Raw genomic sequence first — 22183 nt, 5'->3', positions numbered from 1 at the left:
GCTCTTTGTGGCCCCCCAGCCCCAGAGCTCCCCCAACCCTCTACTTCCTGCAGGTCTCGCCCGTGCCTCTTCCTGAGAGATGCCTCCTTGCTGAAGCCTCTGCAAAGCAGCCTCTGCCCTCGCCCCACTCCCCGCTGTGCAGTCTCCACCACCCGCCGTCTGGTACCTTCTCGTCTGTTCATTCCGGGCCCCCCTCAAGGTCGGGGGGCTTTGCTGTCCTGCCCTCAGTGGCTCTCAGCAGCAGCACGAGGGCCTCAGGAGGGATCCTCCACCTTTGAGGGGAGGCTGCCCCAGCCCACTGCCAAGGCGGCGAGGGACTGAGGGGACCAGCCCCTGCCGGGGCTCCAGAGGCCTGGTGTCCCCGGGTCTCCTGGGCCCTCAGCCCGCCCCGCCCAGCCCTTCGGTGCAGGGCTCCCCAGGGGCTGGTCCCGCGCTGCTGTCTCCCTGCTCTGATGCCCGTCCTGCTGACTCTGGAGGCTCCGGTTACCAGCCACGTGCTGCGGGCACGAGGCCCCTGCCACCCGAGCTCTGGCCTGTTGGAGACCTTTGGCCAACAGCCTCCTCCCTGGACAGTCCCACGGATGAGCCACGCCAGGCAAACCCGTGTGTCCCCAGCGCCGGTGCTGAAAGAAGTACATGCGTGTAGTAACCCGTGCGTGTAGTAACCTGTGTGCGCGCACATATGCAGGTTGCTTCTACGTGCAACCTTCCGGAGCTGCGTTCAGCTAAACGTGCGCTCCCGCTGCGGTCCCCGCGTCTAGTCCGTCACCACAGGGATCACCCAGCCCCTCCCCTTGCCGACCTGGGACCCTGGGAGTCACTTGGGACTCCTCTTTCTCTTTCTCTGTGTCTCTGTCTGTCTCCCTCATCGGCCCCTGAGCCCGGAACGCCTGGCCCTGCCCCATTCGCGCCCTCTGCTCGGCGTCCCCTCTCCCCCAGGCCCACCGACCGCTGCCGTGGACCAGACCCTGTTGTCGGGCCTCCCGCCCCCAGGGCTTTGTCCTCGCCTGGCTCGCGTGCTGAGCCCGGGCCCACGCCAGGCTGGAGGGCGCTGGCCCCTGGAGTGGGTTTTGCGTGCCGAGTTGAGATGGGAGGCCCCGTGCGCTGGCTGCGTGGACGGCTGTGGCCTGGCCTGTCAGGGGGACTCGGCACCGGCCCCAGACGCCAGGTGGGCAGCCCCCGACCCGCAGGCACGGAGCAGGGTGGACGGCTGGCTCTCGGAGGGCCCGGCGTCCTTCGCACCTTCTGTGGGCAGCGGAGCCCGATTTCCCTGGGGCTTGGCCTGCGTCCCTCTCTCGCCCGGGGACCTATGGCCACGCCATGCCCGCCGAAGCCCCTGCCGGCGCTGAGCCCGGACAGAGCTGGAGGAAGACGGAGCAGGGCAGCCGCTCGCCTGCGCCCTTGCTGGGAGGTGGAAGGGCCGCTCCTACTGCCCTGCCCGACTCCACCCTCGGCCAGGTCACTGGAGACGCTCTCTGCCGCTGCCCCCCCGACCCCCGACCGTCGTCAGGGACGGGCTGTGAGGGTCCCCCGAGGAGCTGAAGGCGGCTGAGGGAGGGGCACCGGTCAAAGGCAGGACGATCTGAAGCGTGTGGGCAGTGGGTGACGGAAATATATCAACATTGGCCCCGGAGAGCGACAGATGTCCCTCCTGACGGTGCAGCGGACAGTGCAGGGTGAGGGCTGCTGGCCGGCCTGTGAGAACTTTCTCTTCATGTTTTTTCAATAAATCTAAACGTGTTCTAAAGCTTCTTACAGAGAAGATAAAGGAGCTTTCTGTACAGGTACAGAAGCAGCTCCAAGACGTAGAGTAACTGCAAGTGCAGGGGAAGCAGGCACGTGGTTTGCTTTTCTGTGTGTAGGAGACGCGGATGCAGATGTGGGCCGGGCGGAGGAGACCATAATTTCCCACTTCCTTGTAGTTGTAAAAAGCAACTTGGAAGGACACACGAGGAAGTCATATTTAACTAGGTGGAGGAATCACTTATTCAACACAAATGGAACCCCAAACTGCTGAAAGCCGCCTGTCGGTGTGGCTGTCGGATTGAGCTTCCAGCCCCTCCTGGCAGCAGCCCGGCCCCCTGCGCGCTCTGGGTGGCTCGCTCCCGCTGCCCGTCTTCTCATCTCTCCGGGAATGTGGGTCACGGACAGCAAGCTGATCTGGACGCAGGTCTCACCCGGGCGAGCGGGGACATCCAGGCAAAACCTCACTGAAAGCTGGTGGGAATGTGGTTTTTAAAAAAATATTTATTTATTTTTGGCTGCATCCTGTCTTCGTTGCGGCGCACGGGCTCAGTTGTCCCGCACGGGTTTAGCTGCCCCGCGGCACGTGGGATCTTAGTTCCCCAACCAGGGATCGAACCCTCGTCCCCTGCCTTGGAAGGCAGATTCTTAACCTGCCACCTGCCTCTCCTGCTTTGCGGGGGCTGAAATGGCTGTGGCCTCGCGCCCCGGTGCAGGGCTGGGGGAGCGGGACAGGCGACCCCTACAGCCGTCCCCATGCCGCGCGACACCCACGCGGCAAGTGTTAGAGGCCAGTGACAGACGACAAACAGTAATGAACTCACAAGCCAAACAAGGAAGAAACTGCCCACGGTGACTAGCTAGAAAAGGTGTTTTCTTCCCATTTTATTTGATAATACATTTTCACAGAAACAGGATATTATTTACAAATATACAGGTAAGAGACTGCTGGTCAAAAATCTTAAACCTAAAATGTCATCAAAAATTAATTTACAAAACCCGCCAACCGTCCAGGAGCCCCAGCGGGATGGTCTGTGCAGGACGGGGCTCTCTGCTCTGCCAGCTCCTGGGGCCCCAGGCCCAGTCGCCCACGGCCGGATCTCAGGAGGCACTGGTCTGCATGTTTTTGGAAGCTGCGAGCATCGCTCTTACTTTGGCCATGAGGTCCTGTGCGAGGAGAAGAGGGCATCCCTGAGGGCTCCCGCTAAGTCTCAGGAAGGGGACGCTCCACACAGGGAAGTAGCTCGTGAACGTGTTAACGGGTGAAGACCGAGGAAACTGAGGGCAACGTGCTGGGTGGCTGGGGACACACCCAGGCAGGCTCAGGGCCCAGGAGGAGACGCTCAGGCCTGGCCGGGAAGGAGGAGACGGGGCTGACCGGAAAGGGGGGCCCAGGGACCAGCTGCCCTGGGCAACGCTGACACCACCGCCTCCAGAGGACCAGCCGGGACCCCCGTCAGGACCCACAAGATAAGGGGACAGGGAGTGGAAACCAGCCCCCTTAGAAGAAGATGGGAAGAAAGAGACCCTCCCGCCTTACCTGAGTGATTTTGCTCTGCACGGAAGAAACAATTGCTGAGGAGATCTGACCGTCTTTTTCCTGAGAAACTCCCCTAACGCAAGTAAACAGAGAGGTCAGAGGCTTAAAAAATACTTTAAGAAGCCATTTTGTTTTACTTGTTTCCAGTATCCTTAAAAAAGAAATCAACATTATATATTTCACTTTTATATTTTACATAACACGTTTGAAATATTTCATAAAATGCAACATTACTTAAAGATATAGGGCTTCCCTGGTGGCGCAGTGGTTGAGAGTCGGCCTGCCGATGCAGGGGACGCGGGTTCATGCCCCGGTCCAGGAAGATCCCACATGCTGCGGAGCGGCTGGGCCCGTGAGCCATGGCCACTGAGCCTGCGCGTCCGGAGCCTGTGCTCCGCAACGGGAGAGGCCACAGCAGTGAGAGGCCCGCGTACCGCAAAAAAAAAAAAAAAAAAAAAAAAAAGATGAAGAAAAGGACAAAAGCACAGAAAGCGGGCGCCACACTCCCAGAGCCTGACCACAACCCGAGTGGGCGCCTCTGGTGCATCGTGAGGACTTTCGGGGCCGTGGACACGACACACAAGTGGTGGTCGGGGCCTGTACTGAGGCACGTTTTACCTTTGAAGAAGCCGCACCTTAGATTCTGACCCACCTCAAGTGAGCTGTGGCCTCTGCTACTCCCCCACCAGCATCGGAGCACCGTAACGCACACTTGCGGAAGCAGGGGGTCTACAGGCGCGACGGAGGACCTGATCCCCTGCCCCCGACCCCCGCCCAGGCTCTGGGTGGGGGGGTGTGGGCGGGCGGCTTTTCAAAACAGGACTAGGTCTGGCAAATGTCCCCCGACAACCACGGGCAGCCAGGCCACGGGGGTCACCCGCGCCGGCACGGGGAGACCGCGGGGCGACCAGCGTGGACGCCGACATCCCCACAGCCTGTGTGGTCAGGGACTGATGGGTTCACCCCTGCCCGCTCGGGCTGAGAGGGAGCGATGGGTGGGTGGGGGTCCTGGGCCCCTGTCACCGCGGAGTCCAGTGCCCGACCCCCTCCTTTGGTCACACCGGGCTCCCCAGCTCCCACGCCATACGGCCCACGTGAGCACAAGGCGCTACCGGCAGGGAGCCTGGAGAGACGCTGGTACACTACGCGGCCGCCCCACACCCGCTCGTAGGGCGCCCCCTGCCCAAGCGCGGGGCGGGCGGCCCGGGGCGGCCTCTGGACCCACCCCTCCGTGTGCGCCCTCTACTCATCTGGAGCCCGAGGGACACCCGGAGGGGGTGGGGCGCAGGGCCTGGGGCCGGGGGTCTGCCAGCCTGCCCCTTCTCGGTGCCCCTCCCCGCCCCCGTGGCCCAGAGGTCAGGGCGGGGTTACCTGGAGCGCTCCTGGCTGGAGCCCCGACTCTCCACAGGAGAGATGCTGGCCGAGTGCCGGCGCGCGGCCTGCTTGCTCGGGGAGGCTGGCTGCGAGCCAGCCTTGGACTTGGTCCGCGACCGCGAGCGCCGCTTCTTCTTCTTCTCGTGGGGGCTTCTGGAAGGAAAGCAGTTTTAGACAAAGGCACAGCGCGGGCTCTGAAGGAGCTCTGGGTGCTCTCCACGGGACAATTCAGCAATTTCACCCACCCTTCTATACACATTGGCTCCTTTTCAAAACCATACACATTTAATTAACTTGAAACGGATGGATATAACAAAATAAAAGTCGTGCAGAAGTAAAACGTGGACCACCTTCTCGCCAGAAGTCCTGCAGTCAGATGCCTGTGGGTTTAAAACACCATCAGCACTTTATCTGCATTTAAAATAACCCAAGATAAGTAACCAAGCGCTGTTTGTACTGCTTGTTCATTTACGCTGACTTCATGGGAATTTCCAACCAGAAGTGGAAAATCATCAAAACCCAGCACTTCGAGCACAGAAGCTCGGCGTGTCCTTGTGGCCTGAGGCTGACGGCCCCCGGGGCCACCCGCTCTCCCACTCCACGTCAGAAACGACCCCCAGCCCCTCCCCCCTCCAGCCCCGCAGCCCGCACTCTGCCTGGGCCCAGCGCCTCCCGTCCAGAGGCAGCTCTCACTCCACTCCACGCCCTGCCCTGTGACCCCACCTCCCCACGGCCCTGAAACACAGCAAGAAAGAGGGTATGTGTAGGTGGTGGAAGCGCTGCGGTGCAGGCCCCTGCCCGCTTCTCCTGAGACCACGGTTGCCCGCCCTTCAGAACCCGCGGCGCCTGGGCTGCAGGCCGCCCTCCTGCTGGGACGTCTCCTGGGAAGTCTCTGCAAGCACAGGTCACCGCTGGTTTCATCAGCCCCCGTCTCAGTTTGTCGCTCCCCGCTTCCTCCCGGGCTGCGACTTGCTGCAAAGCACTAGAGGGTGGATCCCTGGCCGTGGGCAGCTGGGCGACAGGACGGGAACTGGACCTCGGGAGACATTGCCCGATGCCCACGCCCTCGTCCTCAGAGCGCGGCCGGAGGGTGGGCGACGGGCTTCTGGTGCTGTCACTTCCCTGCGTGCCGTCACTGCTCTAAACACGGACGTCCTGGGTCACTGCCTGCACAGCTCACACTCCTCCTGGTTCCTCGGGACTCAGGTGGCTCAAAGGCCCTTCCCAACCTGGAGACACCCCGGGGCCTGTCTACATGCCCACCCACCCCACTCGTCGGGGCACCTCCCTGGGGCGGCTCCCGCGGACCCCTGGTGCAGGAGGCTGCTGGCCAGCGAAGCAAGCTGACCGTCCGGCCGGGCAGGGCGTGGCTTTCTGGCTCTGTCTCAACAACAAGGACCTGGCCCTGGGTGGTGGCAGCTGGGCAACTTCAGTTCAGCTGTGGGAAGTGTCCCTGGTGCGCTGGCCTACGTGCAGGACAGGAGCAAGAGAAGTGGTCCACAAAGAAGAGGCTGTTCCCGGTGCAGGGTACACAGAAGCGGGAAGTGCACACCACAGGCCTACTTCCTACACTGCAGATGTTTTGTGACTTTTTGTCACGTGGCTAGGATTTCAAAAGCAGCAGCAAAGAAAACAATAAATATTTAGTAGCACGTGACATACGTCCCAAATGATTTCAGCCCCAAATCCGGCTAAGTTCCTACGGCTGCCTACGTGAATTAATTAAAGGTAGGTGAGCAATCCTGAACTGTAGATCACGTTCAATTTCACTGCAACTTGATCTCATGACAAAACTTTTTAAGCGTTCGCTTAAGGAATTAACTCATCTTTTTGCTTTTTAAATTGAGGTGTGCTTTATATCCAGCGAAATGCAAAGGTCTGAAGTGCTATTTGCTGAGTTTTGGCAGACATGGTGAAACCCAGACCCGTCACGACCAGGAACACTCTACCATCCAGAAGGTTCTTCCACTGATGCTCTCAGGCATCTGCATCCCCTGCCCCACCATCCCAGATACCCACTGCTCTGATTTCTATCACATAAATGGAAACTCAGATAAACCGGATCACACAGTGCTAGTCCTCTGTGACTGGCTTCTTTCGCTCAAGCAGGATGACTCTGAGATTCGTCACGAGGGGGTTCTTTTCGCGGCCGGGTAGCGTTGCACCGTATGAATCTGCCATCACTGGTTGAGGCTCTCCTCTGTTAACAGGCATTTGGGCTGTTTCCGGTTTCTAGCAATTACAAGTCAAGTTGCGTCTGTGGTCAGATGTTTATGGCGAGTAAACACCTGGGACTGGCATGGTCAGGCCATGGAGCAGTGTATGTGTAACACTGTAGGAACCCGCCGAACTGTTTCCCAAGCGTTTCAACACTTAGTAATGTCCGTCTGCTTGTTCCCAGCCATTCCTGTCAGTGTAAAGAGCGCCTCACTGTGGTTTTAACCTGCATCTTCCCTGACAGGTGACTAAGGAAGCTGAGCACATTTTCATATGCTACCTTCACTGGCTATTTAAATATATTCTGTTTTTCCACCAAGGTATTTGTGGTTTATTTATCAAGAGAAAACTATTCCTTAGCCCAGATATGCATAGTTCATAGTTTCGAAACACAAGCATGTGACAAACTCCTGTGGAACTCAACCCAAAGAAATCCTTTCCATTCCAAAATAACTTTGCACTCTAAGAGATACCGGCCTTCCGCATCTCCTCAAAATCTCTTATGGAACCGTAACTTCTGTAGACATCTGCATGTGCCTTCTTTCTTGGTTCAACCACAGCAAGCTTACAGACAGCTGCGACACCCGGGGACACAACGAACGCTCCAGCAGTAGGAAAGTGCAGGCGCTTGGCCAGGAGGCTGCCCCGCTGAGGCCTCCTTACGGGACGCGAAGCTCCTCTCTTTCACAGCTCAGTGACAACAGCCTTCCAGGCCGATGGAGAAATGGACCTGAAATACATTCTGTTATGAAATGTCTTTCAAGCCCTCTGCCCCTTTTGTAATTGGGTTGCCTTTTTGGAACTGACATAGGCCTCTGTCAAAGATACACATTGCAAATCTCTCTCCCCGTCTGGGGCCTGCCGATGCACTTTCTTAACTGTCCCTTTTGAATGAAGTTTTTAATTTCAATGAAGTCAAATTTATAATTTTTTTCTCTTATGGTGGCGTTTTCTACATCCTCAGGAATCTCTGCCACCTCATAAATGTATTCTCCTTGTTTTCTTCAAAAACAGAATGGTTCTAGTTTTCATGTTTAGGTCTGTGATCCATCTTGAGTTAAGCTTGGTATTCGGGGTACAGGTCACTTTTCTTCCATTCTGATGTCCAGTTGTTCAATCAAGTTTTGCTGAAAGACGACTTTTCCTCCCTGCACTGTTTCGGCTCTTCACCTTTTTAAGGTGTGCAGCGCACGCCGTCTGACTCCTGTGGCTCTCTAAAGTCCTGAATTGGTAGTAAGAGTCTCCAACTTAGTTTTCAAGGTTGTTCTGACTGCCAGTCAGCGTGCCGAGGGCACAAGAAGCCGAGGGCGGTTCTGATTGGGACCGTATTGGACCTACAGATCCTTTTGTGGAGAAGAGCCATCTGAACGACACTGAGCCTTCCAGTCCATGAATATGGACTTTCTCTCCATTTATTTAGGTTTCTCCTAAACATTTTCTCTGAAATGTTTTGTGATTTTCAGTGTAGAGAGATCTTATACACATTTCCTTACATTTACCCGTAAGTAGTTTGTTTTTTTGATACTGTTCCAATTAGTATTGTTTTTAACTTCATTTTTCGGTTGTTCTAGGCTAGTATACAGAAGTAAACTTAGAGGCTCCTTAATAAGAAGACACAGCTTTACGCTCTCCTTTGCAATCTTTAGGCCTTCTATTTCTTTTTTCTTGCCTTGCTGTTGAGGCTATGAATTCTATTACAGAGCAGACACCTTGGCCTTGTCTCTGATCTCAGGGGGAAGGCACCAGCAGGTGTGATGCTAGCTGTAGGCTTTGCAAAGATGTCCTTTGGAAATTCTCTGGTGGTCCAGTGATTAGGACTCCACACTTCCACTGCTGAGGGCCCGGGTTCAATCCCTGGTTGGGGAACTAAGATCCCACAAGCCACAGGGTGTGGCCAGAAAAAAAAATAGATGCCCTTTACCAGATGGAGAAAATTTCCTTCTATTCCTGCTTTGCCAAGTTTTTTTTTCCCCCCTTTTCTCTTTTTAATGAACAGGTGATGAATTGTGTCAAATATTTTTTCTGCATCTATTGAGATGTCATATGATTTTCTTCACTTATTCTGTCAATACTGTGAATTACAATGACTGGTTTTTGAATGTTAAAGAACCTTGCATTTCTGAGACAAACCCCATTTGGTCCTGATGTATTTTATCCTTTTAATTAATTGCTAGACTCAAATCAGCTAACACTTTGTTAAGGATTTTTGCACTTATTTTCCTGAGAGTATTAGTTTATGAATAAACACATGCGTGTACACACACATCCACCCCCCCCCCCAACAAAGCACTCCACACCACACAGATGTGCACACACTGTCCATCTGCTTTAGGATGGTCTCATGCGGTGAACTGGGAAGTGTTCTCTCTGTTTCCTTTGAAGTGTCTATAAAATTGGTTACCCCCTTTTCTTGAATGTCTGTTAGACTCTACTGGTAAAAGTCATCTGGGCCTGGAGTTTTGGGGAAAGGTTTTAAATTATAAATTCAGTTTATTTAGCAGATGTGGAGCTACTTAGATTTTCCATTTCTTCTGCTGTCCATTTGGTAGTTTGTTTCTTTCAAGGAATTTGTCCATTTCACCTATGCTGTTAAATTAACCGGAATGAGATTTATTTTCTTATTATCCTTTTAATGTCTATAAGGTCTTTCATTCTTGATCAATCTAAAAAAAGATTTATCATTTTTAAAATTATTTTCTAAGAACCATCATTTGCTTTTACTGTTTCCCTCTGTGAGTCTGTTTTCTATTTTGTTGATTTCTGATCTTACTTTTATTATTTCCTTGCCTCTATTTACTTTGAGATTAATTTGTTCTTCTTTTTCTAGCTTTAGACAGAAGATTGGTTTTTAGACCTTTCTTTTTTTTTCTAATAGAAACACTTAAAGCTACTAACTTCCTTCTGAGTACAGCTGCAGAAGGAGTATGTTACATTTTCATTATCATTCATTTCAACATATTTTCTACTCTCTCTTGTGATTTCTTCTTTGACCTATGGGTAATTTAAAATGTGTTAACTTCCAAGTATTTGGGGACTTTCCAGATACCTTTCTACAGATTTTTATGTGTAAGAAGACATACTCTGTATCATCTGAGTCTTTTGGAATGTGCTGGGACTAATTCAGTGTTACAGGGAACGATTTAGCCTGGTGACTGACCCACGTGCATGTCACGAGAGTGTGCATGCTTCACTGCAGGTGGTAGTGTTTAGCTGGTCAACAGTGCTGTTCATATTTGCTGCATCTGTAGTGTTCTACTGCCTGCCTTTCCCTTTAGTTCTGTCAGTTTTGTTTCAAGTATTTTAAAGCTCTTTTATTCAATGCACACATTTAAAACATTATGTCCTCATGAAGAGCTGGCCCCTTCATCATTATGAAACTGCCTTCTTTATCTCTAGCACTACTTTTTCAAGTCTGCATGGTCTCCTGTTAATACGGCCACACCACCTTTCTTCTTATTAGCACTGTACGGTGTATCTTTTAGATCTTAACCTATTTGTATATTTAAAGTATCTCTTATAAGCAGCTTAGTATTAAGTTTTGTTTTTTAATGCAGTCTAAAATCTCTGCTTTTTAACTAGAGTTTTTAGTCTGCTTACATTTAATGTAATTATTTGTATGGATGGTGTTAACAATCTTCTTGTTTTCTAGCTGTCCATTTGTTCTTTTTCCTCCTCTTCCCCACTTTTCTGCTTTCTTTTGCATTAATAAAGCATTTTTATGGTTCTCTTTAACAGTATTGGATTTTTAACCTTTTTATTTTTAGTGGTTGCTCTAGAGAATTATGATATGCATCTTTCAATTGTCATAATCTACACTGAATTAATAACACTTCATGTATGATACAAGAACCACAGAACAGCAGCATATTCCCATTCACTCACTCAACAAGCGTTTGCTGATGTGCTCGGTGAACACTGAGCTGTAGGGATTCAATGCTAAACCCTGCCCCCCATCCTAACCAATCACATACTATTTACTGTCATAAAGTAACCGGGACTTCCTGTTGGAGTGTACTGTAATATGATTTGGCTAAACATTTTCATGAATTTTACTTTTAAAAATATTCACTCTGCCCAGATCTGGATCTCCAAACACTAAAAGGAACCAGGATTCCTAGGAGAAACAGCTGACCCCAGGTCTGGGGCAGGGAAAGCACAAGCTAAGCCTGGAATATCTTGGGCCAAAAGTGACAAAGTACTCAAAGAACAATGGGGCCAAATGTGAGACAATGTCACCATCAAATAGAATATAATGGCAACGGATTGTTGCACAACAAATAAAAAACAAATCCCCAAACCCAAAGTCCACAGTGATACTAAAACAAAGGGGGGTGTTTAGAGAAGAAATGAGGAGAAAGCTGCTGGCCACAGGACACTCACATTGTTCCAGTGCCACCCCACAGATGACTTGTTAGTTCAAAGGGGTATGATTACACAGCAGACACAACCTTAACCAAGTGATCAAACTCAGTGTCACTGGCAATGGGACAAAGGGACACTTGTGTGCCTCCTGGTGTGATGCAATGGGAAGTTACACAACATCACTATAGAGTATTCTTGCTAAAAATACTTAACATGAACACAGCCAAAAGGACACAGTAAGACAAATCCAGAGTGTGGGATCTTCAATGATACAGGTGACCTGGGCTTGTCAAAGTCATGACATGCCCTCACAGGAGGGCATGAGGGAGGGAGGAAGAGGAGGAGAGAGAAAGGAAAGCAAATGTGGCAAAACGTTAACACTGAATCACGCTACAAGTTACACGCAGATGGGTGTTTTTAAGTAGTAGGTTAAAAACTTTCTAGTAAGTTAAAAGTTTTTCAAAAATAGAAGCCAGGGGCTTCCCTGGTGGCACAGTGGTTAAGAATCCGCCTGCCAATGCAGGGGACGTGGGTTTGAGCCCTGGTCCAGGAAGGTCCCACGTGCTGTGGAGCAACTAAGCCCGTGCGCCCCAACTACTGAGCCTGCGCTCTAGAGCCTGCGAGCCACAGCTACTGAGCCTGCACTCTAGAGCCCATGGTCCACAAAAAGAGAGGCCACCGCAGTGAGAAGCCCACACACCGCAACGAAGAGCAGCCCCCACTCGCTGCAACTAGAGAAAGCCCGTGCGCAGCAATGAAGAACCAACGCAGCCAAAAATAATAAATTAATTAATTTAAAAAAATGTTAAGTTAAAAAAAAAAATAAAATAGAAAAAAAGTCAGTGAAAGAAGCACTCGGTGATCAGCCTGTAGAAATAATCCTTCAAATCTGGCAGGAGGCACTTCCCCTCAGTTGGGGTGACCTGACGGGATTAAAGTGACCCTGACTTGGTGGACGGATTAGTCACCTGCTGCCACACTGGAGCAGAGACCCCGAAGCTACTCCGAGGAGAAGGATGAGGGGACAGCCTGACTGCTGGGTAACAAAACGCGCCTGCTAACAGAACGTATTCCTGGCCTACAGAAACTCTGGGTTTATAACCAAGCCCAGGAAATCGACCAATAATCGTGCACATGTTCACCTCTACTGGGTTCCTCCTGAGTCCCCCACTGTCCACGACCCCTGAGTCAGGTCACAGGCTTGATCCCATCTATCAGGGCAGGGTAGCTAGGCCCTGCAGTAAGTTGAATCTTAACTTCTTTTATCTGACTTACTGAAGTTCTGATGATAGCACAAGCTCTGATGAATCCTAATATAATCACCATCTTCTCTAGTGATAGCTCTCTTAATGCAAAGGTTAATTTGAGGGCAAAGCAAGAACTCTTCTGTTAGGAGAGATCTTCGGCTCCAAGGAATTAATTTTAGACCATGCCCTTTACATATACCAAGGGTGACGATAAATTTCAAATGTCAATTACTTGCATAAGGAATAAAATTTAAAATGGACTTCAATTTTCATCATTTTATCCTGCAACAGTCACGTATGCTTAGCGTGGGAGTTCCAAGGCACAAAGTGAAACTTATAAACAGACGGAGTGAGTCTGTGCGTGAAGCCTTCACTGAAATGTATCAGTTTTACAGCTCCTTTCCTGATTTTTCTGTTTTAAGAAAGAGATGACATTTTATCATTTAATGGAACTATTGCATAACTAGCCAGACTGCAGGAACGTTTTTCAGTTAGAAATGCCTTTCAGAACTGCTCCTGCATGTATACATGTAGCTGATTCACTTTGCTATACAGCAGAAACTAACACAACATTGTAAAGCAACTACACTCCAATAAAGATGTTAAAAAAAAAAAATAACTGCTCCTGTTGAGGATGTCTGCTGATGGAGGGGCGTCTCTGAGGCAGGTTTGGGTGACGGCTGGCTTCATTTGTCCAAGAATGGTGGACACCTGAAATGCAGATTTGTCCTCTGGAAGACCCTGGAAGGTTCTGGAACCCCGGGTGTCCTGACACTCAGCAGCACGGCATCATGAAGTCTGAGACTACGATGGGCAACAATGGCGTCTTGCCCTTTTCTGGGTGCCTTGGTCACCGGGCCAGCAATGCTCCTTGTCTACCTACCAGAGCCGGGGCCTGCCTTAACTCCAGTGCAGGGACACAAAAAATGGGAAGCCCTCATTTTCAGAGAGGATGGAAATACAGAAGCCAAGTGACAAAAAGCATTCAGGTGGCATCACCCAGGCTGGACGGGGCGATCCCCAGGTGGCGCCCCTCAGCCGAGAGGGACACGCCCACTGGCCCACCGGCCACGCTCCTGGCTTGGGCCCTGTGTCTCCTCAAGGCAGCGGTGGTGCCAGGGCCTCTGGTGGCAGAGGTCAGCCCCGGAGCGCTCTTCCTGGGAGCGGGGGCAGGGGCCCTGGCTTGCCGAGGGTCCAAGGCCCAGACTGGGGGTGACGGCGACATGGGAACCAGCCTCCCTCACTCTCCTCAACTAGACAGGTCTCTCCTAGCGGTCAAGGGGCCAGAGGACGGGCCCTCTCCCTGCTCTCAGACCCCACGAGGACCCTGCGGCACTCTCCTGGGAGCTGCAGCCGAGGCGTGGCCGCCTGGGCAGCAGGAGGGATCCACCTGAAATCTGAACTTCAGACTCTCCTTGTCGGTCGCCCCTCCACTCCTTTCCCTGCTCAACACGTGAAGGGTAAGGAGCTGCGTGTGGGGGGTCTAGGGGCAGCTAGGCTTGGGGGAAATGTGACCCCAAGAGCTCCCAGCAGGGCCAACCACCTGCAAAGACAGATGTGTTCCAGCACAGGCAAGCACCCTCTGCTTCTGAGCTCCAGAGCAGTGAGAACGCTGCCAGGATGACTCGGGATCGGCCAAAGCAGCTGTTCCCCGGCTCCGGACAGCTCTGTGCCGGAGACGTGGGAGCCCCACCTTCCAGCGCAGGTCCCGTGTCTGCGAAAGCTCCGCCGCCTACCTGGACCGGGTCCGCTTCCTGCTGACTCCAGGGCTGTTACTCATTCGGTAGGCAGTGGGGACACTCCTGTCCTCCCGCCGTCTCTCGGGGGAGTGTGCTCGTCTCCGGGGGGACCGGGACCGGGACCTGGCAGAGGAAAGCAGGCATTTCAGTCCTGTGTGGGGTGGGCAGGGAAGCACCTCCACTGCTGAGACGGAGGCCAGCCCTGGCCTGAGCCCGTTGGGCATGGTGGGTCCCTGCCTGTCCTTTCAAGGCCCGCCCCCAGCCTCCCTACTCTGCTGACCCGGAACTGGATCCAGGCTCAGAGGCAGAACGCTCATCACACCAATGCTAAGCTTCTAAGTGGGGCCCAACTCATGCTGAGGCTGGAGCCGTGGGCTGCTGGTGCGGACAGCCAGCAGGAGCCAGCTCCCGCCCACTGGGTCCCTGCAGTTCCTGGCGGACGCAGGCCCGCTGCTGCTCTTCCTTTCTCTTGCCTTTGCCCATCTGGTCTCCCTAAAACACGTTCAGCTCACTGGTATTGCTGTCAAAATTAGGTAAGCAAAGGCAACAAGGTCCAAGTGAGCTGTTTCCACTTGTTCTGAACACTGGCAAGAGGAAGAAACTGACACGTGATGAAGTTCGAGGACCCCCTGGAAACCTCTCTTGTTTGCACTCATCTTATGGCCTCTCAGCATGAGGAACAGCCTGCAGGCCCACTGGCAGGAAGCCTGAACCTTCAATCCGATTCAGACTGTGCCGTTCCCATGAAAGTTCTGGCTAAACCATGTGTTTATGAGATGTCTAATACTTTTTCTTCCCTTTCCTGTGCCTGGAAGAGGACTATTCCATTCGTGCAGTGCCGTGACCCACACACGGCAACCGTGCCCCAGACAGCAGCACGCAGAACTCCAACTCGAGACCCTCACCCACGGGGTCACGGTCCTAACGGACGGCCCTTTAACGATGGGTTTAGGACTCTTATTTTAGTTTTTTGTCCATTCAGTGAAATTACTGTTTTGGGGAGACCTGAAATAAGCAGAAATCTGGGGGGGGGAATTTCTTTCCGTTGTTTCTATGACAACCCACTCAAAAAACGATATACAGAAGAGGTTTTGATTTTGTCATCTAAAGAAGTTCTACACGGAATCATTTTAGGTCACAGTAAAACCCCCAACAACGCACGCCGCTGTTGCAAAGGTCAGCTTGTATCGCATCCCACCCCGTGTCACGGGGGGCGCTGAGTCGCTCCCGAAAAACACCGCAGCCATGGAATGACCTGCTCCGGGAGGAACGCGCCTCGGCCCTGGGGCTCCTCTGACACAACTGCTTTTCAGCTTATACAACGGTTGTGATGTTTGTTTCCAGAGCTTTCCTAAGATTTAAGTAACGATTACAAAGCTGAGGTCAGTCAGACACCTTGACATTTTGCCGGGCTTTCCCTCAAAAGGGCTCCAGGAGTCAAATCTGTTCGTGGTGGAGGCTGCCCGATAAAGGCCTCGCTGTGCTGCCGCCGCTGCCGAGCTGCCCTGGCAAGGCTCCGGGCTCAGCATCCCTGGGAGGCCGTGGGTCTGTGGCACGGAGGCACACACTTAACGTTCAGAATGTGCTGGGCTGCGCGGTGCTAGAGCCCCGAGAAAAGCTCTGCTCAATCAAAGCCATAGCGCCTACGGAACGCTTAAACACAGGCTTCCACGATAAGCTCAATAATCAGGAAAATAAATCACTTTTTACTGTCTGCAAATCCCTAACTTTGACATACAATACCACTCTGCAGTGGCCACTGGTGCTTTCTTTGAAGTGAGGTGCCTGTGACCAGTAGATTCCAAGTTACCTGGGAAAAGCACATCTCAGAACGGAGGGCCATGAGCTACACCAGATGACGCTTAGGTTTTATTTTAATTAAAGAAGCTCCAACGCTTTTATTCTGTTAAGTAGGGTCTGAATATTGCTACCATGGCACAGTGCAAGGAACAGGAAGTCCATTTTGTAAGTAAATCATCTGCATAACGTGACCGGAGGCCTTCTCATAAAGAAAATGAAATAGTCTGAATTAAAAATTTTCAAGCATGATGCAACTCAGATTTTTTTCTTAAATGATCATAATGGTTTGCTTTCAAAGAGAGTCATAAGGAGGCTTCTCATCTGAACGACAGCGATATTTATAAACAGCTTCTTTCCACCAGTGTTTAACCATTTCAGGAACCCACTTCCTCCATTCCTGTTACTTTACTACTCACAGGTCCTCACGGAACTGAACAAGCAGCAACGATCTGGTACCAACCAGGCTGGGAACCTGGCGGCAAGGATCTGGTACCAACCACGCTGAACAAGCAAGAGGCTCCCAGGTTTTAGTTCTTCTCAAGCTTGAACTGTGGACCCGACTTCACCCGCAAACCCTTCTTCCCCTCCTGCGGGGACAGCTTCTCCCCGCAGCGCTGTTACCAACACGGCGGCCACGGCTCTGCCTGGGGTTACGACTCACTTCCTGGACACCAGCACGTGAACTGGCGCCTGGGGGAACGTCAAGCACCCCATCCTCCTTTAAGGGCCTGGATCAGGAGATTAAACCAACCACCCTCACCTGTTTGCTACGCAGTTTTATCAGGGGGAGAACGTAAGGAATTACAAATTTCAAACTAAAATACGACCCCAATTTTGCCCGCCTGAGTTCTTTTTGAACATTAAATAGAGCACTTGCAAAAGTCACATTAACCCCCCAGCTCCCAGGCCCCTCCCCGAGTGAAAGCCCTGAGGGAGCCTGACCTCTGGAAGCCACACGGGGGGCCCCTGGCCCTCCTCCACATAGAGCACCTCACACCGCGGGGCTGCAGAGTTCCACCCAGAATCCCCCCAACCTCAGAACAAGCGAAACCAACCCCCCACCAACTAACCAACTATACGACGCTGCAGGCGATCTCATCAAAAGCCTTACAAACAAGCTGAATTTCAAGCTTTAGTCTCATCGAGCTTTGTTTTAAAATACCTACACTGTTACAAGTGGATTTTAATTTTAGGCAGTGAATTGCATGAGTACATCTTCATCCATTAAGGTATAAAACCTAATGTGATATAAAAGCAGAAAACAACAGAGAAAGAAGTCTTATACTTTAATCAGTGTTGATTTAAAAGACACCAAATACTGTCTTTCGGTAACCACTGTGCTTTCTGAGAAGCAAAAGACTGATTTCCAAAACTAAAAATTTTCCTATGACAAATTCACCTTTGGAGAGCCAGAGTCATCTATAATTTAGATATATTTGATAAATGGGACTTCAACCATACGAGCATTAACATATTAACATAAAAATTACTTATGACATAAAAGCTTTTTAATCTTAACTTTCTATATTTTATACAGGATTTCAGTAAAGAGAAAATATAGAGAAACAAGAGAAAATATATTTCAACTGTAATATCCTACAACAAGTAGAAAGAAATATTAACAAAAGTCATTTTACTTGGAGCTGGCGGTAGTCTTTTTAAAACAATTGATTAAGTTGTGTCAGGCCCAAGAAACAAGTCTTATATATCCTATGCAGACATTATGTCTGTCATGGGTTAGTCTATCTGGAAAGACAGATAGTTAAAGAGAAAATTATGACAGTATCATTAGCAGCTGGTTAAAATTTAAATTTCTTTTTTTTATACTTCAAACAATTCATATCACCAAGAATACTAACCTCTTTCATTTTATAAGTTTATTTTATAAATCCAGTTGGATCCCTAGAAATTATTAGTGTGAGCCTGGATTAAGAAAGCAGGTCTGTAACCAGCTTAAGAAAAAAGGCAGTATTATCAAATAAAACTCACTCTTCTCAGAAATAAGAGCCGAAGCAGGATTCTACCTGGTGAAGGTGACTTATCCGACTTATGTCCCCAGGGCCCAGAGACCCACCACGAGACAGCTGGTCTCTCCTCCGTACCTCCGATCAGAGACCTGCAACCCGCCTCTGGGCCCTGAGCTCAGAGGTGGTCTGATTTCAAGGAGCGTCACTGCCACATATAAGCTGTCAAGGCAAATACTCCTGGACAAACACTTTGAAGGTTTGGTTTTATAATATTATTTTAAAAATATTTTATAATAAAGTTGCACTCTGCCTTGACATTTTATCTAAACTGCAAAATCAAACATCTGACTTATTTAGTGAACTTAAGTCAGCTGATTTAAATCAAATTAACTAAAAGTATCACACAGATACTATTGAGATTAAAAAAAATGTTTGGGAGTTATGAAAATACTCAGCTCTTTTTACAAACATTTTAACTATAGGTCAAATTAAGGTAAAATTGATGGTTTGCCATCACAGAACTCACACTAAAAATTTTTTGAACTTAACTTTTTCTTTTAACTGAAAATTACAAACTAAGGATTAGGAATTTGCTTCCTGCAGTTGTCAGCACGGAATATATGAGAACAATATAAAATATACTTGAATATAAAATCTGTAAATCTATTCTAAAATAAAAAAAAATTTAAATGTATTAAAATAACATACAAAATGACTTACTATTATATATAGATAGTCAATAAATATCACACAAATCCTAGAAAGTTAGAATTCCAAGTGTTTCACGAACACTTCCAGTTCTGAACAGACCAACCTGGGGGAAAGGTCTGTGGCCATCAAATCTGACCAGACAGGCTCACTTCAGTACTAGACACCGGCACCTACTGTATGCGCTGAGCACTCACCATGAAAACCTACTCATTTCTTACCCTGGGAAACAATCTAAGGAATCCTGAGAGTTACCAGTCCCCTAGATGGGGGTTTATGAATGCATTTTACTCTCTTCTCTTTGAGCCCTGGAATAAAGGCTAACTAGGAAGAATTTTACTGGGTATGTTATTACTCAGAGGGCTTGTACAGGCCTATTTATTTATTTCCACTATATAACGTTATAAGAAATTTTTTCAAGTAAGAAACTTTAAAAAGTTTTGATATATACATACAAGTTTCTGGGGACTTTCAAAAATTGAAAATATGTCAGCAAAGTTGTTCATTTAGTTAAACAACAACAAGCTCTGTGTGTGTGTGTCTGTCTGTCTGTCTGTGTGTGTGTGTGTGTGTGTGTGTGTGTGAGAGAGAGAGAGAGGGAGAGGGAGAGAGAGAGAGAGAGAGAGAGAGAGAGAGAGAGAGAGAGAGAGAGGGAGAGAGAGAGGAGTGATGGAACGTCTAAAGAACTAGCAAAAACGCAGAAAGCGGGACTTCCCTGGTGGTGCAGTGGTTAAGAATCCACCTGCCAACGCAGGGGACACGGGTTTGAGACCCGGTCCGGGAAGATCCCACATGCCGCGGAGCAACTAAGCCCGTGCGCCACAACTACTGAGCCTGTGCTCTAGAGCCTGCGAGCGACAACTACTGAAGCCTGCACGCCACAACTGCTGAAGCCCGTGCTCCACAGCAAGAGAAGCCACAGCAATGAGAAGCCCGCACACCTCAACCAAGAGTAGCCCCCGCTCACCACAACTAGAGAAAGCCCACGTGCAGCAACAAAGACCAATGCAGCCAAAAATAAATAAATAAATTTATTAAAAAGAAATGCGAGAGCCAAAGATCAAATTTATTCTAATTTCATTGTAGACAAGTGTAAATACTTGTCAAGCCTTTAAGGTCTGGTCTGGGTAAAAATAGAGAAAGCATTGTTGTTCTAGGATATATTTAAGACAGGCAGATGTGTATACAAGTACACTTTTTTTTTAAACATTAAAAAATAAAAAGTATAGGGCACCTGCATTTTTCCCACGGAAAGGAAAGAACTAACAGCAGCTGGAGAAGAAGAACTAGATCAGTACAAGTGCTGTGCTAAAGAGAAACTGAGAGAAGTCCAATCAATGTTCGGTAATAAATCACAAGGCATGAAGTAAGTTTTAAAATTAAAAATTTGCTTTCCTGAACCTCCTGCAAGCCAGGTGCTTTAAGAAAAAGAAAAATACCTGCTTTACTAAGCAGCAAATTCTGTGACGCTTACAAGTTTTCATGTTTATTACTTCTGTTGCCCGAAATGTTAAGCTGCTTCCTCAAAAGCTGGCTCCTTGTAAAGGTGGTTTTGGGTTGAACAGTGACTGTGGGTGAGAGGTTTGGAGAAGCAAATTAATCGCGAAAACAGATGTGTGCCACTGTGCCCCTCCTTCATGTGCACTTGTAGGTGCTGTGCCAGGGCAGCTGAACACAGCCGAAGCACAAATCCTCCTGCTTCGCCATCTGCACATTCACAAGGAGTTAGCCTGGGAAAGCCTGCTCGTGCACACCAAGCAAAAGACCCCCAACCTGTGGATCTTCCACACATTTCAGCCGATACGCTAGGCTTGCTTCTAAGACCTGTTAAAACGTAAATACCTCTATTTTTTAAAAACCCTGGCAGTAGCTGATGAACCTTAGGAAGTCAGGTTAAAAAAATATTTTGAAAAGACCTTATTTGGGTTGGCAGGGCGCATCTCTCATCAACACACGCAGGTGTGTGGGTCTGTGCTTACGGGGAGCTGGTCTAGGGAGGCCCCACCCAGCTCTGCTGGTGAGCAGGTGCGGGGGTCTGCACCCACACCAGATGCACGGCCGCAGGGGCGCCCTGCACACCCACCTCGAGCGCCGTGCTGTCCGATAGGCACTGGGAAGACAATGCTTTGCTTTCGAATGGGATCTAGACCTGGACTTGGATGACGAATGGTACTTGGGAGAGCGTGATCTTGTTCGAGACCGTTTTTTGTGCTTTTTCTTTTTCCTCTCTCTCTCTTCTTCTCTCGGCGGGTCTTTGCTTTTGCTTGAGCGCCCTTCCGGAGGCTTAATGTCTAAAGTGGGCAGCGGTCTGCCTCCGGCCAGTAGAGGGCAGGACACAGTACTGGCTTCCTGGGAACAGAAGCAAACATCTGGATGTTAACAGGGAAAATGCGACATTTAAAAATGTATGTTTATAAGCTTCCGACTTTGGGGCCCTCTCACCAGTAACAAACTAACACCTCCTAGAGCTGACCACGCCTCCCTCTGTGGTGCTAAAAACCCTGCCCTGGCATCTTAGGGAGAATGACGGCTCCTTCGAAGTCAAGAGCTGAATGCCCACCTCTCCCGGCCGAGCCTTCCCGTGCAGGGTTCCCCCCAAAGCCTGCTGCGCTGCGGCAGCTGGATTTGGCGAAAGGAACGCGGCACGAAGGGCACTGTGTTAGGAAAAGAGCCCCGCTTGCTCTTTCGTAAATAATTGTGACCTTCCACCGAAAAGGAGATTCCTCTAGTATCGCGTTTTGATGAACCTCTGCTCTGCCTGAACTAAAAGAGGTTCCTCTTTGATTTTTAAAAAACTCTTTGTCACAAGGAAAATACATTTCTCTCCTTCTTTCTTTGTACCCGTGTGAGGGGATGGATGTTAACTCCTAACTCCTACTAACTTACTGTGGTAGTCATTTTGTTCTATATGTAAGTGAGATCATGCTGTGTACCTTGAACACACAATGCTGTGTGTCAACTGCTAACCAGAAAACTGTCACTCGCCATCTGCTCTACAAGGATGAAGACACTGGCCACTGCCGTCGCTGACCTCTGACACCCCCTGAAAGGAGCTCTGGGTGGAGATCAGGAAGGAGGCCCTCGGTGCTCTGGGAAAACCTGGCAGAGCAGGCCTTCAGACAGAGTTTCAGAAGACTTTATGGGCCTAATTTCTCGCAGCTCCTCATGCCTAGAAAAGCACTAACATCATTAATGGAGACACCTGCTCCTCGTGACGCGCAGCCACCTTCTGCCAAGATGTGTGCTCGCCTGCACGCACCCCCTCACCAGAGTCACTTATCTACTGACCCCCGGCCCCCAACCTCTGCGGAGCAGTTCCTCGGCGCTCCTGAGAGGCTGTCTCCTGGGCTGTCATCCTCAAGTTGCCCCCAATAAAACTTAACTCACAACTCTCACGTTGTGCACTTTTTTTCCATTGACACAATTATATCTCAGTAAAACTGAAAGAAAAAAATAAAGCCACTAATGGGAATCACAAACAAGATA

General features: G+C 49.9%; 1 protein-coding gene across 3 annotated transcripts in view; it reads right to left on the bottom strand.

Moving 5' to 3' along the window:
- Window positions 1–2608: 2608 nt before the first annotated feature.
- Window positions 2609–22183, bottom strand: part of SFSWAP (splicing factor SWAP) — an 81747-nt gene continuing 62172 nt past the window's right edge. For 2 of the 3 annotated variants that reach the window (XM_060122027.1, XM_060122028.1), the window contains 5 exons: window positions 20781–21046; window positions 14220–14345; window positions 4655–4810; window positions 3284–3356; window positions 2609–2910 (listed from right to left, as the gene is read on the bottom strand). In XM_060122027.1, the coding sequence (XP_059978010.1) occupies window positions 2845–2910; window positions 3284–3356; window positions 4655–4810; window positions 14220–14345; window positions 20781–21046 (687 nt within the window). In that variant the 3' untranslated portion in view covers window positions 2609–2844. Of the gene's footprint in view, window positions 2911–3283; window positions 3357–4654; window positions 4811–14219; window positions 14346–15617; window positions 15770–20776; window positions 21047–22183 lie in introns of all 3 variants that reach the window. The other variant, XM_060122029.1, reaches the window with a different exon arrangement.

This window comes from Lagenorhynchus albirostris, chromosome 14, assembly GCF_949774975.1.
Source record: "Lagenorhynchus albirostris chromosome 14, mLagAlb1.1, whole genome shotgun sequence".
Taxonomy (NCBI): Eukaryota; Metazoa; Chordata; class Mammalia; order Artiodactyla; family Delphinidae; genus Lagenorhynchus; species Lagenorhynchus albirostris.
Note: the sequence above shows the minus strand (reverse complement) of the source record. Positions and strands in the feature narration are given on the sequence as shown.